We start from the raw sequence: 19,914 nt of genomic DNA, 5'->3' as shown, positions 1-19,914 counted from the left end.
TTAACGACGAATGAGCGCTACTTCACCATGGCAACGACGTGACAATATATAACGAAAATTCATAGAAATAAAATGTACTTCTTGTGAAGACTTAAGTTTTTTATTCATAGAATAAACATTGGTTCCTTCACTAATTAATCGAAAGGAACTTCGTTCCATCCGGGTGTCCCTTGACACCTTTAAAGTTTTTTTTATTGGTATGTAGAAATCACTATATAGGATTTATATGGTAACTATATGTTTCGGAACCCGTTTTCTTATGGTTATTGTAAACCTTTAAACATTAAACATACTCTTATGTTATTTCTATTAATAGGAAAAAAAAAACTGCTATTGATATGACTTTGTTAATTTCTTAATAACCTCTTTCCGGACTGAATGATAAGTGTCAAAATAAAAAAATTCTTTTTGACTTATTTGTCACACATTAAAAAAAATAACACCATATTGTCTATTAGTTACCAATTTCGTTCCCAATTTATCCCATCAATTTATATCAAGCTGCTGTAGTAATTGTCATATAAATCTTATTTAAAATGTTCAAAAAAAAATACATTTTTTCTTTTTTTTTAGCAATTGTACTTCCGTATAGTAGAGCACAAAAAACCTGATTATATCTTAGACATTTATTAACTTACATAAATATTGTTAATTATACAAAAAAAGAAAAATCTAACAAGAATCATAAAGGTACATTTAAGGAATAAACATTTTAGAATTCAACAAAAAAAAATAATCATTATTATTTCATAATAATATCCCATAGCTGTTACTAATCGCTTAGCGTAAAACCCTTAATATATACACACATTTTTAAATTACAGGAAAAAAAAGAAACAAAAAAAAATTAAAAACAGAAAAGGTACGCAAAAAATATTTTCAATAAACCCATTTTCCAATCTTCTATAAACAAAATAATAACAACCTTTCGTAAATATAAAAAAAATGTAATTCAAAATATTTTTCCTTTACTTTTTCTGATTAAAATTTTTTTTAGAAAATTAAAAAAAAAGAAAGATTAAGTAGAAAATGAAAGCCAATTTATAAACTTATAATTAAACGAACCAAAATTATATACAACCAATTTACATCATATTACATTAAAAAAAACTTACATCTATTATATATTATACAATACAACAATACCTTAGTCGTTTTAAGAAGTATTAAAAATATTTTTATTTAATTTTCATCGAATATTGTTAAAAAATTTAACATTTTTATTGTCTCAGTAAATGTCAGTCAAAATATTGTTATATACTCTGTATGTAATTTTTCCTCAAAAAATGAGCATCAATGTAATTTTTAAAGCACTCTCGAACATTTTGTATACGCACCATGCTTTTAGACTAAAAAAATCAGTCAAACATTTTTGTAATATGGACTTACAAATAAAAAAAAATGTAGTTGGCTGGCAGTGATAAAATTAGGTGAAAATAAAAACTAATTCAGTTCTTTACGCCATGTTTTTTTTTTAGTAAACTGTTGCATTTGATTAAGAACTTTTCTAAGGAATAAACTGTGGACATAAGTAAGTCAATACGTATGTATATTTTATTATTCAAATATCTCTTGAACAATAAATTCGGCCACCACTTTTGAGATCACATCATTGTGGCATAAATTCATGTTCAAGATTGACATCTATCGAAAAAATATAACCTAAAAATATCCATGTATATTTGTATAAAAGTAAACGGTATAAATCACAAAGTAATTTCGCTAACTAGGCTTATTTAAAGGCGTCAATTAATTAAGTCTAATGCACGATATCACACGGAGTTCATTCACCAATAACTTGTTTTCTCGATCTGTAACAAAAGAAAAAAAAACATTAAAAATTGAATCGTATATATTGAACATGTAATTATCATTTTTTAACTTTAATAATGGTTTTAACGCGGTTTTCAAAGACTAAATCTCTGTTTAAGACATCGTTGTTTTGTCATGGATAATGACAGGGATGACGATATGTTTTTACAGAGATTTCGGTCTCAGAAACCCACGATTACAAAGATAGAAGACATCAAAAAAATTACGCTATACGTTTATTACGACATCATGCACATTTTATAAATAATTAATATGTGTGTATTCTCAGATTAGAATTTTAAATAGCCTCAAGACGACCTTTTTTCCAAACTATCACGTGATTGAAACATCGATTGGCATCGATTTTCGAATCGATGTTCGAATATAATCAACATCGATGTATCGACATTCTCCGATCTATTACATGAGTGCGTTACATCAGAATCAGAGAAACGAGGTTTCCATGTTTCGTATGTTTGGTCAAGGCCGCATCATAACTGTTAATTTATAACTGTTCTACTTCTGTTTACGTTCCATTCTACGTGTTAGATAACAAATAGAATAGATGATCATCTAATGTGAAGAATTAATTACAAAAAATGTGTGTCTCCTCGTGTGATAATGGATTCAATTTGACATTTTCGAGGAGAATAGTAACTATAGGTATAAGGTGCTGAAACACTATAAAAAATTGAAAAACAATGTTTTTATGCAAGAGTTTAACTGCAAAAAGCTACGTAACTTAAAGTTTTAAGTTAAGACTTAAACGAAAAAAGACGTTATCTAATATGTAAAATTCTCGTGTCACAGTTTTCGTCACCGTACTCCTCCGAAACTGCTTGACCGATTCTCATGAAATTTTGTAAGCATATTCAGTAGGTCTGAGAATCGGTGAACATCTATTTTTAATTTTTTTTTCTTTTTTTTTTAACTGCGCGCGGACGGAGTCGCGGGCGACAGCTAGTATTTTATAGAATTAACATTATAGTTAGTTTTCTTAAGCTGAATTTTTTTTTACGTAGGCTCCATCAATGGCTCCATTTCCGGTTGCACAAAAATTTATAGTCAACTGAGTGCAAGCCCGCATAAAGTTGCCAGTATTAAACCTGAAGACAGGTGGTGTTATTATTTAAATACCGCAATTTCAATAGCTCCCAACGAGGCAAAAATGTCGGTCCGAGGAACTATGTCAGTACACTTAAGACAAGTTACGTCAGACCCGCGGAAGCCCGACGACCGACTTTCACAGACCAACATTACATAACACCGAATTCGTGTTACATAACAGTTCCACAGACCTAATGTCCCACTGAGGGTGTTACGTCACATTATTTTTTTTATAATAATTTTTGGCGGGTAAAATTGAATGTTGGTAGAAAGTGGAACGTGTGAAATGGCAACATTGGAGTTAATCGGGCCGCGTTCGCACGCCGCCTTCGATTGCGTTTTTTTAATTATGTTGCAATAATCTGGGATTTTTATTTCGGAGACAGGATGTGTTTTGAACGGATGTACAAATCCGGTTAAGTTTAAAAGGAAAGTGATTCAATCGTCATTACTTATGCAATGGTAATAAACGGTAGGATATGGTAGGATTAAGATTCGATCATAAAAGCTCACATTTAGAAGTACACATTTGATAGCAATAAGTTTTTATAATTGATAATTAAGATTACTGGCCAATGACACATTGTCATATGTTTTAATTAAAAAAAAAACTTAAAAAAACCGTAGGATTTCGTAGTTCGCCTCTATAGAGCTGTTATTACACAGTTAACCGAACTTTTAACCAACTTTGAACTTGCAAAAAGTTATTAAAGGTTAAAGAATCGCAATTTTTAAACAAACCTTCCAAGTAGGTACAAATTAAAAGATAAAGTACCTCATTGAATTGTTACATTAAGATTTGTAACTTTGTTAAATAACTCGGCATTGTTAACTTTTTTCTACCCTTGATTAACGAACGATGATTTCGTAATATTAGGTACTCATATCAAGGTCTATCCTTTTTTTAGGCGTCTTTGGATTGGTTTTGGCTAATTGATCTTTAATTATACCTGGATTGGAAGCTTTTCATCATCAACGCCCTGGACAATCGCAACAACATGTGTAACAGAAGTGTTTAACTAGTTGTGACTAGCTTAAAAAGTCGTACGTTTCTTTCTAAAAGGACCCTAACTTATGTCGGGTTGGAAACATGTTCCATAATGTTACAAAAAATATAAAAAAACCAGCGTAATTACATAGTGAATATAAAATAAAACGTTCAAAACAAACTTGCATTCATCGAAAACAATCAGATAACAAACATGAAGAGTTACAATTAACTTTAATAGACGCTACACACACATACAAACATACCCACACATAAACATCACAAGTCAAACGGGTGTAGTCATAAAAAAATCACAGAGTAAGGGTCAATGCACCCTGGAGCACCCGAAACGCATGGCAATGCACTCAGCCATAGCTTAGAAGTACGCCGGGAAATGGTTTGATAACGACACTACTTTGGTACAATCCACTCTCTATGATCCGCATTACACCATCTAATAAAATAATTACAATATAAAATTGTTTTTTTTTTTACTATTGACTTAACTATGAATATGATGAATTGGTAAGGCAATAACGACAGATTTACAGCTAAATTTAAACTAGATTAGAACAGTTTTTTTTAAATACAGGGTGAGTAAAGTAAGATGTTTTACATTAGTTAATTATAATAGGGAAGTTTAAAATATAGGTAGGCACGCTTGAAAATTGAAAATGAATTGTTTAAACAAAATAAAATTAAACATACTTGCATAACCATTAAAACTTATACATAATAAAAATGTTTCATCTAAAAAATAAAAAATAAATAAAAAGAAAACCTAACCTAAAAATTACAATTTCATCTTTCAAAAACAAATGCATTGCATAGATAAAAAAAAAATTTTCATCGTGTCATTCCGTGATGCTACCAATGCAAGTGCGGTGACGTAACAGAGTCCTAAATTTGGGCCAGATTAAAAAAAATAGCCACACCCACATACGACGCACACACGCGAACAGTGAAAGTGCGCCGGCGAACGCAGCTAGCGTTGTTTGTCATTCAACATCCGCTCAGCGTGACGTGCGGACGTGTCTTTACTCATGTATGATATGAATTACACATGCTTACACGTTTTTTCATCACAAAAGTCAATCAAATTGAAATCAAAGTACGCGTGGTGGAATTCAACTTATCTATAGGGAATTACTGAAAGTATAAAAATGTTCACTCATTTCCAACTTTATTTTGAAAACGAAGGAACACTGCAATCAAAGCTTTTTGCAATGACGTTTACCGGATCAAAAAGCGAACTTATTAAAAAATAAAAAAAACAGCCTGTACGTTTTTATCGTCAATTGTTAGATTGAAAAAATATTTCTACAAATTATGGCCAATTAGATGAAAGACTAAAAAAATCAAAAACTTGGGAATAGATCGAGAGTTACTGTCTGCATCTGAATTCGCCAATTGGTCTCTAAGGGAAGCCCTTAGTGTATATTTTTTAGATGACCAATTACCGACTGAGTGCAGCAGTTAGTTGACTAACGAGTACGTGAGATTAAAATATACATATATAGATAAATTATATTGAAGTGTCTGTATATATTTTTAATTTTTTTTTATATTTCCTATTAATTATGTTTACTTACTTGACTTAATGACTTGATACCCCTTAGTCGTTCATTAGCAATAAAACCAATTTCCTACCCGCAAGTACGCGTTTGTTCGGGATAATCTCCGAAACTTGTGGACCGATTTTGACGGCACTTTTAACGAAAAGTAGTTTATGGAAGCGGGAGTAACATAGGCATTTTTTTTAATTTCATGCGGGCGAAGTTGAGATTAACAGGTAGTTATAGAATAAAAATTTACTCATGATATGTGTGGTTGTTCCAGCGTTGGTAGAATATTATAATTATTCTAACTAAATTATATTTAATATAATTATTGTACTTAATACAAAGTCTAATACTTGTTTTTTACATTTTATTTGTTGCGTGTAATGAAAACAAGATAAACGGAAAAATGTCGCACTTATAGATAAAAAAACATACAGAAGATAAAAATTATGAATCACGTTTCAGTGGGATTTTCACTGTATCTCGTATCATCCATTAAAAAAAATATTGCATTCAGCATCTCAGAGACAATGTTTAGATGGAAATATAAATGTTTGTACAAGTGGAAACGCAAGCTTACTTCAAAAAAATACATAATTAAAACACAATTGTTAATTTAATTTAATACAAATTTTTAATTCGAAAATAAAATAATTATACTAATAATTTTGTATGGATGTTTGTTACTACATATCTGCAAAACGGCTTAACGAATATCCATGAAATTTGACTCAGATGTAGAAAATGGAAGAATTCTTAGGCTACTTAGGTACTAAGGTTTTTTAATACCGCGTGGACAAAGTCACGGGCAAAAATTAAGAATAATCCAAAATATGTAGTGATTTCAACGCTTTATAGGCAAGAACTCGGCTTGAACACCCCGAATGGAAGACTATCGTCTGAACACTGGTCTATAGCTTAAACTATAAATAAAACCTTAATCTAGGATTGTAATACAAGTATCACCTACACGTGGGTTGTCAAAATTATCATTTAACTCGGCTTAATCACCTTATAAATATTTATACATGTGACTCATAAATCTTAATAATATTTGAATAGTTAATACTATTAATAGTGCAACATTCAAGTGAGCATTGCACTATTAATAACGTTTAGACTCCGACCTAACAATATTTCGATTTACACAGGCACAGTGGGAAAAAAAAATCATTGAGTCAATTGATGTGTAGGTCGATCAGCCCAATGGGAAACACCCGAAAACGTATGCACTCACGTCCGTAACCACGCGTGATATACAGAGATCAAAAACATTTGGCGCGTGATACATTTCATGTCTTCTTAGAGTAACTTGTCATATAAATATATGTCACAGTACTCGGATACAATCGTCTCAATATCCATCGCGTATCAGATACGTTTGTTTGTTTGTCCGTCCGATAAGGAAGTGTGTCAGCGGTGTCAATGTATGACCTAAAAATACTATGGCTGTGATAATGGATAGGGAGACAACTGTGACATTTTTATAGTTGTTATGTTGTCGATATTCTATAGAAGTAGTCTACTCTAGCTAGCTAATCTTGGATCCATTAATATCTTACTAATTTTATAAATACGAATGTTTAGATGGATGGCTGGATGTTTGTTGGAAGGTATCTCCAAAAAGGCTCAACGGATCTCGTTTAAATTTGGCATTGATGTTGAACATATTCGGGAAGAACACATAGGCTACTAGTTAAGATTTTGATCTCGCGCGGACGGAGTCAACGGCGACAGCTAGTGTCGAAATAAAATCATATTTCGTATACATGATGTATTTGACACAGTCTGTCCGCAAATTTGCGTTTGTTCCGGGTAGTGTCAACTGCAGGGCCAATTTCGACGGGACTTTGAAGAGTAGGTAGCTGCTGCAAGCAAGCATTTTATAGGCTAAGGCTAAGATACCCGACTGACTTAATTCCAAATCATGTAATAACATTTCGGTAAACAAAATAGAAAGACACACATTTCTAAATTTGTCAAGACTTGCAGTCTACATATAAACCCATCCGCGAAATTACACTAAAAATCACACACAAATAATAATTAAATCTTTCTTTATATTCTTTAATATGTAATTGTTTATGGTGAAGGGTTTGAATTGGAGGACTTAATTAATTGAATAGTGTCTTTGGTGTAACCTTTCCCTAAAATAATACAATAAGGGCAGCCGCACATGTACAATCTCAAGCATTCAGTAGTAGTTGCAGAATCATCAAACGGGCAATATCAGTTAACATCACTGTAAATAGACTGCAGTTTGCACGTCGACTAGCTGACAGCGGACAGCTGTTTGAAGCTATCTGTGTACAGCAATCCTAAAGTATATAGAAGCTTGCTTTATAAACAGTATGCTGACATCTATGTCCACGTGCCTACACCCTGTCTCACGAAACGTGCCCCTAAAACTCAGTTCAAACTACAAACTTCGCAAACTTTAACAACGCTTGTACAAAGTTTAAGAAGCAATCATTCGAAAAGAATCTCTAGGAACGTGAATTTATTTCCACGCTTTTGTTATTTCGAAATGGCGGCGGATTTTTTCCCCTGCGTTAAACCCCTTTTTAATACGTACAATATTATAGATATACAAATAACGTTGGTTAAGACTTGACTAGCCAATTTTGGTTTCTCTTATACGTCAAATAAAATCATAAATTTTTTTTCCGAGATAAAAACCAAGTGCAACCTTTAGATACGAAAGAGATATGGATTTTAGTTTTTATACCGAATCCACTATTTTATTATAAGAAAAGGCTTGGAAAGGAAAATATCCTTTTTTCTTAAGATGAGGGAATAAACATGCTGCGGGTACTAAGAGGTGATCATGGACATCTGTGAAAATTAGCGTTGTCCCCTCCTCTGTCCATTAAAGATAGAGAACGCATCTGCAAATATAACTATAACATCTAGAACTTATTGCAGATCACTTCGCTATTTTGGCGAAATCATTTGGCCATCTGCTCTTTTTCTCCTTTTATTATTAAAAAAAAACTTGTGACTTTTAAGTTAGTTAAAAAAGGTCTTCAGTTTCTATTATTAATATTAATATACCTCGGTCCGATATTATTTTTTTAAACTAAGCTGATTGTGTGTCATATTTAATATTATTAAAAGAAATTATGTAATACAAACGAAGTCATGAGTAATTGCGTACAGTGAAAAAATTTGACCTTTAACGTAAAACATTAACCAATAGAAACTTCTAGAGAAATGTGAGGGAAAAGCTTAAAAACTTAGCAAGAAGTCACGTTGTACAGGGCGCGGGATGTCACGTGGACCATGACGGGGTCTCATAACGCAATCTGTTTACTTTATAGGGTGATTAGAATAATGATCTAATTAGACAAATTCGCATTCACCCTGTATCAAATACGGTCTTTTATCTATTTCTAATTGAAAATAAAGCGAACAAATTTTTGATATATTGCGCGCGGGATAAAAAAAAACTTAATGCCTATGTGTTCTTCCAAACTATATACTACATCTATGCCAAATTTCAGCAAAAGTTTAAATGGATGGATGAATCAAGGTTACTCCAGAACCGGCTCAACGGATCTCGCTGAAATTTGGCACAAATGTAGAAAATAGTCTGGAAGAACACATAGGTTACTTTTAAAGTTTTTTATAAACCCGCGCGGACCGAGTCGCGAGCGACAGCTAATTTCAAATAAGTATGTGCCATTCTAAGTTTGCAAGAGTTTTAACAAAAAAGTATTTACTCAAATGTCATTTATTTATTCTATTAACATTAACAAAATATCTACTTAACTAAATAGTAACATAAAATATTTTTGCTTTGATATGTATGACGTCACAGTACATCGCAGAGTGCACATAATTATTCGAAACGTATTGTACGCTTTGACACGGATTATGATACGAATAAATGTATTATATACCAAAGTTCAAATCTACCCACTAGTATCTAGTATTCCACTTGAACGTGGGCGTGAGATTTGTTACAACTCCCTCTTTCTATATAATACTAATTTATAATCAGTTAAAAGATAAAGTCATAACTTGGAAGTGTATTTATTTATTATATTATATATTCTAAATTATTTTATGTGAACTTTGTGTTAAATTAAAGCTTCTTAATTCGCTGCTAGATTAAAATTGTGACTCAATTCTAAGAGTCACGTAGAGGCATTTTCGTTACCCGAAAGAGACGAACGATTAGCATTGCTGTTTCGAAACAGAGACGCTCGATATAAAATGGTTTTATTTATATGTTTCTCTCATTAACTATATTGTTAACCTTAAATAATAGATATTTTATCTGTAATTTCGTACTGCAATTGTTTACAATTTTGTGGTACTTTTTCTTTGCCAGTATTATTTGTAAGACAACTAATGCACTCTTCTACACGCACATTTATTAAGTAAATTAACTTACAATTTATTTTTATAATCTGTAATTAATAACACTTAATAATACCTTTTTCACCTCTAATACAAATTAAGTCTTTATTACGACGTAACAAAGACTATTAATATAAATAAATAATTACAACTAACTACTAGAAACATTTTATATCAGTCTTCCTGTAATTTTATCGCCCAACTGCCGTTATTTATTAGCACACAATTTAATTTAAAATCACTATCAAATAAACTCATTTGGGTTGAAGCTTGTTAGGGGATTGAGAGCATCAAATCAGGTGTCAAGTAATAATAATTAATTTCTTAAAGTTTATGAATTTATGTTATAAAGAGATATGAAAATTTAAATTAAAGATTAAACAGTACGTACATTTTGCTGCGTGTGATACCGAGGTCTTATAGACTAGTGATGGGCGTTGATTCAACGAAGTAGTTGAATAAACCGTTGATAACCTTTCCATGTTTCAACCTTTGACCGTTTGTCATTAAACTAGTTGAAGTCGTATTTTCTCCGCCAGTCTTCGGGTTTTGAATATAGAAAGTATAATTAACTAGTTGTTTGTCAAATAGTTTTTCGACTTGTTAAGAAAAGCAATATAAACGTTACGTTTCGTTGACGCAGAAACGGACAACCCATCCCTGTTATAGACACAATTACTTAGAACGATAGTCTGCAACGTTATTAGTATAGTAAATTTCAGTTATGTTGGCGGCTTTTAATTTCGCGAATCACAGCGCATAACACAAATTTAGACGTAACGAAATGCGGGACTAGGGGACTGCGCAGTGCACCGAAGTCCTTGGGCCGCCAAGATTTTTAAATAGAACTATACACTAGTTTAATTTAAGTTAATATTACAAAAGGATTTTTTTATGTTTTTTATTCAAAGCATAACGTAAAGTTTGAGACCATTTCGAACTGTTACATCTAAATTGCGGTACCCTTGATTCATTGAATGTCACAATCAGAAACTTTAATTGCTCACTAAGGAAGACCCCTCAATAAGAAGTCTTACTAAGGGTCTCAGTGAATACTCAACAACTCTGAATGAAATAATTAGGGTCTTTTTGAGTTATGTCAAATAATTTCGTTAATAATGTAAGCTAAACGTCTTTTAATTTTCAAGTTATTGATTTTAGGTGAAACAGTGGAGGTCCCGTATGTGAGCTATAAGGAGGTTAAAAAGGTCTCGCAGCCTACCTTAATATGATGTTACACAAGACCCGGCACCGATTTCCCCGGACGTTACAAAAACTTTCCAACACGGCCGCTTGCTCCTGCGCCTTTGGGGACCGCGTTATACAATTATACGCTATTAATTTATAATAATAATTTATATTCATTTTTTATTTAATAATTTTCATAATTATTATTTAGCAGTATTATAATGGTAATCAACTAAGGATAATGTAATGAGACATTTGGTATTGTTTCCGCAACTCATTAAAAAAAAACAGTCTGATTAATACTAGTTCTACTGATAATTAAGTACATGTTTAAATTAATTAATATTATTATTAATTATTAACTAACATAGCGATGACACGATATTAAATCTAATGACATACTTATGTGATTCATTATTAAATACGACTAAAAATCATTCTTAATAAATATTTCATCAAAGTATACTACCATTGCATTTAACTATAAATTTCAATAATTGCTTTTCCTTTACCGTGATCAATTTCATGGAAAATAATATTTAAACACAATTTGGAATTTAATTTATGAATTTAAAATTAAGAAGGACAATTTTAACAACGATTCGTACACTACTTGACAATGTTATTTGTACCACACAAGTGAACGACAGTCGATTGTCACAGACATGTCGATTTGTTGACACACATAGTGATTGCGACACGCCACTCGGCAGCGCTTACAACTTGCCAGATGAGTTTCTTGTGCACGTAATAGACGCAGTTATTTACTTATTAGTTTGGTTAATAATGATCACATACAATATATGTAGTCTGAATGAAATGGCTTGATTTTAATCGAATATCATAAATAAATTAAAAAAAAGTATTACCACCTTAACAAGTATAAAAGCTTTTTATGGATTTATTTTGTGCAATTGAATGCGAAATATATTAATATTGTTAGACTGTTCAATATAGTAAGTCCGTAAAGTTCCAACAAATTTTACTGTTACTATATTCGGCAAGGTTGCCAGCATCCCGCATAATGCCGTCCAAAAACACAAAAGGCATATTAACGAAAAAAAGTGAAAGTGTGTTGGTGGCTCGCTCACACACACGTGCGTATACGCATGGGCCACGCACACATCCGGACAACGATTTGGTCTGATTCATCGACTTGCGGATTTTGTGTCCCTAATACATAATCTTTATGTTTAGATTTATTTGACTGCCAAACTCCTAGGACTATACTCTTACTTATATTATAAATGCGAAAGTTGGGATGTGTATTACCACAAAACGGATCTGGATGACGGAACAGCGTGTAAGTTACTAATGTTTCTACTTCATGCAGACGAAGTTCTGGGGGACAGCTAGTTACAAAGGTTCAAAACCATACCTATTAAGTAAAAAGAAATAAAAAAGGTAACTTTTTACTGATAAATTGTCAACCTTTTAACAGCTATAATATAGCTTATGACTAAATTAGGCCCCTTTTCCTATTTAAATGCCTGTCTTGTTTTATGTGTAGCTCTTAAACTAACGCGTAGTATAAGAGCTAAGCCTTGTCATCTGTAAACTGAGACAATGTAAGTTTTTTTGTTTTAAATTCAAATACAGAGACGAAACTATTTTCTTATTTATGTTACACTTTCCGAAGCGTTATTCCTTAAAACTTTCTCTTCAAACATTTTATCTTAGGAGACGATGCTTTCAAGGTTGACTATTACGTAGATAAAAAACTTTAAAGCATTTTAAAAAGTTTACTTTAACAAGATGTCATTTTGTATCGTTAAAAATGTAACCTTTGAATGAAGGCTTGGTAGTCGATAATTTATTTTTAAAAGCTTCAATGTCATTAACCCTTTTAGTGGCAGTATGAATTTTAGACACATGTTTAGAAATACTAAAAGTACCTTTAACAGATGCTATGAGATTATGCATTAGTGTTAGCTAAGACTATTGAATTTTATATTTTTATTAATGACTTTTAGTGAATTGATTTTGCTTCTTCAGTATTTTTTTAAATCCGTAAGATATTTTTTTTTCTATTTAATTATCTTTAATAACAATGTTATTAAATTAATATTACAAATAAGGATTTCGTTTAAAAATAAATAATAATAAAATTATTTAAACATTTCTACGATTTTGTAATTATGACGAAATAAAAAATTTCACCATTGTTCTATAAACACGTCAAAGGTAAAATAGTTAAAATCAACAAGTTGGACTCTCGGAAACCGGTAACTAGGGCAAGCGAGGCGAAAATTTTAACATCGATACGCAAATTTAGAACTAATTCAGCAAAATTTAAAGGTGATTTTAGCATAGCAATTTTATCATCCGAAAATGAAAGTTATATAGCAACATTTTGCACAAACGAATTTGAATACCGAATTCTCGATTCTTTTTTTTTTGCATATAACCTACAATATTCATACTTATCTGATAGCCCTTTAAATTTTTAATCTTACTAAAATTATAAATGTGATTGTTGTGGATGTATGGATAGATGGATGTTTGTTAGAAGGTATCTCCACAACTGTTCAACACATACCGATGAAATCTGTTACAGATTTAGAACATAGTCTGAAAGAAAATATAGGCTTAATAAATGTTAATACGCCGCGGAAGGAGTCGAGGGTCACAGCTAGCACATTGAATATATTTTAAATGAGATTTATACATAATACATAATATTATGGGTACCTTATCTTACGGTACCTTTTTTCAAAGGGGAAAGCTTTGGCATACTCAGGCCCCGGGGGAACGCGGTAGTGATGTGGGATTCTCTCTGTGATGCCTACTAAACTCTTCTATTCCTCCAACGTATGGTGGCGAGGATGCGGGTATGTTTGCGCTTCCGTAAGCGAATATTAATTAGTAACCCATTTAATATTATTCACACAAGACTCTCTTACCACTATTATACAAACATTATAGTACTATATTTATTAATAATTATTATATTAAATAATGTATTTGTACATAAAATGTAGTGTAATTAAATCAGCGTCGAACCGCAAGGTCGTATGTATTGAACAATTTCATTCATAAAATTCTATAAATGGCGCCTGAATTTATGTACTTCAAATGATAAGCGTTTGTATGTAACAATATTATCATGTACATATATATAATGTACATTATCAACAGACGGTCAAGGGTACAGCGCATCCTAACATATATACCATAGTTCATTATATATAATAAGTTTTCAATTGTATTTATATACTTATTTGTGACCACACTTAAATTGTTAATATTGTAACTAAGCAGTGAAACTTTCTCTCACTAAAACTACACTCATTTTTTATTATTTACTAGCTTTTACCCGCGACTCCGTCCGCGCGGAAAAAAAAGAAAACGGGGTAAAAATTATCCTATATCCTTTTCCTGGTTCTAAGCTACCTGCCCACCAATTTTCAGTCAAATCGATTCAGCCGTTCTTGAGTTATAAATAGTGTAACTAACACGACTTTCTTTTATATATATAGATAGATTAACAATTGCCTGTGACTTTGTCCGCGTCTTTAGTAATAACTACAGCTTATGCCTTCCAGAGATAGTGTTGCGTCAGTGAAAAAATTCTACAAATCGGTTCACTAGTTTCATAGCCTATTTAATGCAAATTAATAAACGATCAAACATCCTTTCCTTTTATAATACCGACATAGGATAAAGGATGTTCTTTGAGTGAGAAAAATTAATCTTGGGATATTTTCAGCAGTGGTAACATTATTATATTTTGAGAAAGGTCTACGTCTAGCAATGGAGCTGATAAAATGAAGGACTGCTAGAATAAAAAAATAGGAATTTAATAATGTTAATATTTCTACCTACAAGTGCACGACAGGGTGCGACTTGTACGTATTCCAAATAACTAGAATTGAGGTAGAATATTTTTCCTTCCAGAAGTCTGAGAATAAGAATACTAAAGACCAAATTAATTGCTTTTAATTTTTTTTTAAGTTTTAAAAAGTCATATTAAACCTTTCTCCAAGTTAGTATAAATGTGTGGCCTAATATTTATTGCGTCGCTTTCACTGTTCATTTAATAGTTCACCTCTAAGACAACGGGTTAAAGTTCACATTAACTTCATTAAAATAAGGTCACATATAAAAGACAACGTGACTCCAAGCGCATCAACACTATTATTGATTTGGTGCTTATTCTAACGTGATAAAGACTAAAATGGATTGAATTGAATATATTTCAGCAACATGGATATGTGGATAATTTTATTGATGACCTTTCCTAAGTTTACTTTTCTTTAATTTTCACTAAGAGTGCATATTTAAACGCCCTACGGTCGCGAAATATCAAACATATGCTTCAATATGCCAGCCAGTGTTCACATAGCAATCGCCCGTGCGGTTTAAGGCTTTTCATACACGTAAATCTTCAAAACTAATATTGTATAGTTACATCGCGACATCGCTGAGATGCGCGCGCTTCGAGCACACAACTCTGAATTACCGAAGCGAGTCGTCTATTGGGTCAGTAGTGGCATAGTGACTACGAAAATTGCTCCGCGACTATTAAAATCGCTGCTAAGTTTCTCACGACGCGACGATCTTTACAAATAAGTTGCAATCGACTGGCTTAAGCGATGGTAGAAATGTCGACGACGGTGTGTACGAACCACTATGACATTGTATTGCGTAAGTCGGTTAGTTACTAAAATCGCCAAAGATTTACGTTGATTGTGTATTTAGGACCTAAGTAGCTCGCCTGCGGCCGCGCGGCCGCTGGTTATGAAAGGATATTAACTTAGGCTACATTTTTCATCACCGATACCTACCTATAAATCTAGTTTATAAAATATAATCCTTTAGAAAACATCAATAGAAAAAATATGATTACTGGGTATAAAAATCCTGATTTGTATAAAAAACACATTAAAATAGAAAGCCGGACGCATATATCGGTTTTTAGCGTTCTTAATGAATTCTAGTTCATTTTTTATTAAAAATACGAACAAATTTACATTAAATATTTAATTAAGATGTAATAAATCTATAATTTTTTCTCCGAAAAACATAACAATATATCTTAATCCAAAGTTTTGAAGGCTAATTTGAATTTCATGGTTAATTTAAAAAACTTTTCAAATAAGAAGGATATATAAAGTTAATCTTAAAGGAAATGTCGATTATGTATTACGTAATTGCTTTTGATCAGGTAAACTGATTTTATCTTGAATACGTAACTATTGGAAAAGTTTATACTTGTATGCACGTGGTTTAAACAATATAGTTAATATATGTTTAAAATAAATTCAACTTAATAACAACCTACAACATTGCCTCCTACGCAAATAGTCGTAACACAAAAAAAAAAATGCGATTTATTTTAAAGTAACGTAAATGACATAAAACTTCCAATATGTGTCTAATAAAAAAACCACGCTTAATCCAGATATTGAAATATTGATTTTACGAATATAAAGATCTTGTTTGATAAAGTTCAAAAAGCTGAAAAAAATGAGTTACGGTCTTATGCGCAGGAGCCGTTTCTAAAAACAAATGTAACACGTGATTTTCATCCACGTGAGCTGAAGAAAAATATTTATTATATGCACTACGTAACTTCACGCATGTTTATATTTTATAGGGTAGATTGTTAGTCGATTAGATTTACGTAATATATCAAGAAATAAAGACGCTTTATCCAATTTTATAATACCTTAAATGTTATCAGTTAACATTTGGTGCAGTAAAATAATGTTTTGTTAAATACAAAACAGTGACAGATACTGACCCAGATCATTTTAGCTGATGTTTTATTTTTAGACATAAAATTAATAACCTAGTATTTATTTGTATGTAATGTATTTAAAACTCAACTTTTAAAAATATACATAATTTGTGTATATTACATACTATTAAATGAAATAGTTAATACAAAAGCGTATTTGGGATATAAAGCGTAGATATATTTCATAGGATACATAAGTTATCAAAGTATTTTCTTATTTAATGATTTATATATAATATATAATAAATATTTGTTTACTTGAATGAATTGAGCTTTATTATATAACATCACAGGTTTACTGTAATGTATATAATAAATGTTTATATATTAAAGTTATTATAGTTAAAAATAGATTAAAAATTTCACTGTCACAAACAAGTTGCTTTTGCGTTGATTCGTTGTAATTTTTCAATATTAATAATTTTAGTATTTTAAATATTAAGTTTTTAAAGTTTAGTTAGTTTAGTTTAGTACAATTTTATTAATTTTATTTTTTATGTTCAGAAAATGGATTTTACTTTTTATATTGCCTTCACTTTAAATGAAAAAAATATATATTAATAATTTGTTTCATGGTATTTTTAGAAGCAGTTTAATAGTAAAACTGAAAAATTACCCGGCAAAGTTTTAGAACTTGAAAATCGACTTGCGTTCAAACAAACGTAGCCAGAGCACGACGATCAAGTAATAAACAAATTGCATAATATGTCATAAAAACAAAAACCTTTGAGCACACGTTATTTACGACTTTCCATAACACACGCACACATGCACACCGCACGCACACACAGACAATGCAACGCACACACTCACCTATGGTCAGAGCGAGTGATCCGGCCCGTGAGGAGCTCCCAGCTGCAGCATGGACCGGCACAGCTCCGTAATCTCCGGGTGGTTCAGATTGATTAGGTGCACATACATCTGCTTGTGGAGGCTCAGCTCTCCGGACACCGCCTCGAGCCTCTTTAGCAAAGCCTCTTTTTCCCTCAATAAAGTTTTTACCTTTTCCTCCACTTCCCTCGAACGTACTTTGGCTTTTTCGCGGGACTTCCTCACTGCTATATTATTGCGCTCCCTCCTTCTCCTGTACTCATCTGTGCCTTTGTCGATAACTTTCCCTGATGATCGTCGAGGTGGTGCTGGTTTGTGCTTCAACAGGGGAGGTAGCAGAGGCGCTCCCAGAGGAGGTAACGGCGTGAAACCACCCCCGTAAGGCCCACTCACGCCGACCGGCGGCTGAGGGTTATACTGTCCCGTGTACTGTGCACAGGTCACTGATCTTCTGAAGTCGTGAGGCTCTGGGGGTTCCTCTTTGATCGGTGGTGCCTGTTCGTGCGAGTTGGACTGCACCGGCGCCGCGTATGATGCACCGGAATGTACCGGCTGCGGCATGTATGCGAGTGTGGTCCTGGCGAAGGGTCTCTGCTGGGGCGAGCGCCCTCCAGGAAGTATCTCCTGGAAGAGCGCCATTGTCTCCTCACCGCGGAACTGGTCCTCGATGAGGTGCTGCAGGTCGAGGCTGATCTCCTGGCCATTGAGCTCGTCGAGGTCCGGGGGCGGGAAGGGTGTTCTCTTATCTTCTGCAGCCTTCTTAAGGTCCGGCTGGGGCGGCGGAGGCGGTGCCGCCGCCGCGTCGTACATCTGCGGGGACTCCATACCGCCCGGGCCGATCGCAGGCCCTGCGGCGCCGGCCCGGTTCTCCACTGCGCACTGGTAGGACGTCACAATGCACATGCACGACACTCGCGTGGCGCGTGCGAACGCGTCGGAGTTTGAACGCAGACTGATGTTGCGCTCGCGTCGAGCAAGGTTGCCGGAAGGAAGCGCTGAAGTCGCGCTGAAAGTTCGCGGTAAAAGTTTTTTTTTTATTATAAAGGCCCGCACACACCGACGGACGCGGCGTGGCCGGTCCTAATGGAGCCGATACGATAACCTATTAGCGTATTGCTACATTCATTAGACGTTTATGAGAAGTTAATTTGTTGATTCTCATTTGTATAATAAATTTAAATTTCTTTGAACTTTGAATAATTTTATTTCTATGAATGCTTTCGTGAATTTATGTTATAAGTAGAAATTAAGTTGTATATTAAATTTTTTTTAAGACGTTGTTACTTTAAAATTATATTGTAAAAAAAATTATGAAATTATAATATTTAAGAATACATTTTCTTCTTCTTCTTCTTGAGGTGCGTCTCCGAATTTGTTATAGAAATGTTATTTTTTTGTTTCGTAAAAATTTATAACATTTATCGTATTTTTTATTTACAATATGTAAATTATTTAATTGTGTATAGAACAGAGACACGAATATAAGTTTTGAAAAACGTTATTGTCTTTTCAGAAACATGACCTTGTTTAGTTGTCACACAGTTTTATCCCGTTTTGTATATAAGTCGTAAGGTCATGGTCATTGAAACTAGTTTTTCTCATAAATTTCATGCATATTTTATGAATTTATATTTAACTTTAAACTGCTATTGTTTTGTAAACACAATTTAAGATTATCGGCGATTGGTAGTTATGTAATCAGTTTTTTTTATAGTTGAAGGTGACAAACGACACCTAAATTCACTAAATATGATCAAAAGTTACTCAGAAAATTTGTACAAATTACAACTTACTGTTATTTACCTAAATCAATACCTTACTAACAACATCTTACAAAACGAGTGTAGGAAAGTTCTTGTTCTTCACCGAAGTGTTATATTCAAGCTTTTTGGTTTTTAAATTAATTAATTAATTGTCCATTTAAATTAACACTTTTAAAACAGAGTCAATAAAGTAAAAGAATCGATAAAAATCGATTTCTCAAAACATAAACACTAAACACGATAAGAAGATATCTAGACACCGAGAGAACATTATCGTCACGGACTATTCGTAATCGTTATCCGCTGCGTTACAAATAATCGATATCTCGCTGATAGGCGAGTCGATTACGAGCATACGTGTCGTTGATGACAGTACGTGGACAATCACCTTAGTGATGAAAGGATCATGGGGCAATCACACGATTAGAAGGAGATAGAACATAAAACATTACACGTAACTGTGACGTAGTTACTAACATAAAGATGCATACAACTTTGTTTACTAAATGATAGACTAGCTCTAGTTGTGTACTTTGTTAAATTATAATCTCATTG

At 32.7% G+C, this 19,914-nt stretch overlaps 1 protein-coding gene across 1 annotated transcript; it reads right to left on the bottom strand.

Annotated features, from left to right (window-relative positions):
• Positions 1 to 1,572: 1,572 nt before the first annotated feature.
• On the bottom strand, positions 1,573 to 18,562 carry LOC106715029 (CCAAT/enhancer-binding protein). Its single transcript, XM_014508220.2, has 2 exons — positions 17,579 to 18,562; positions 1,573 to 1,811 (listed from the first exon to the last, which is right to left on the bottom strand). Exon 1 carries the CDS (start codon positions 18,497 to 18,499, stop codon positions 17,585 to 17,587), a length of 915 nt encoding a protein of 304 aa, XP_014363706.1. The 5' UTR covers positions 18,500 to 18,562; the 3' UTR covers positions 1,573 to 1,811; positions 17,579 to 17,584.
• Positions 18,563 to 19,914: the final 1,352 nt, after the last annotated feature.

The sequence above is a fragment of the Papilio machaon genome, chromosome 26 (genome assembly GCF_912999745.1).
Source record: "Papilio machaon chromosome 26, ilPapMach1.1, whole genome shotgun sequence".
NCBI classification, from domain to species: Eukaryota; Metazoa; Arthropoda; class Insecta; order Lepidoptera; family Papilionidae; genus Papilio; species Papilio machaon.
Note: the sequence above shows the minus strand (reverse complement) of the source record. Positions and strands in the feature narration are given on the sequence as shown.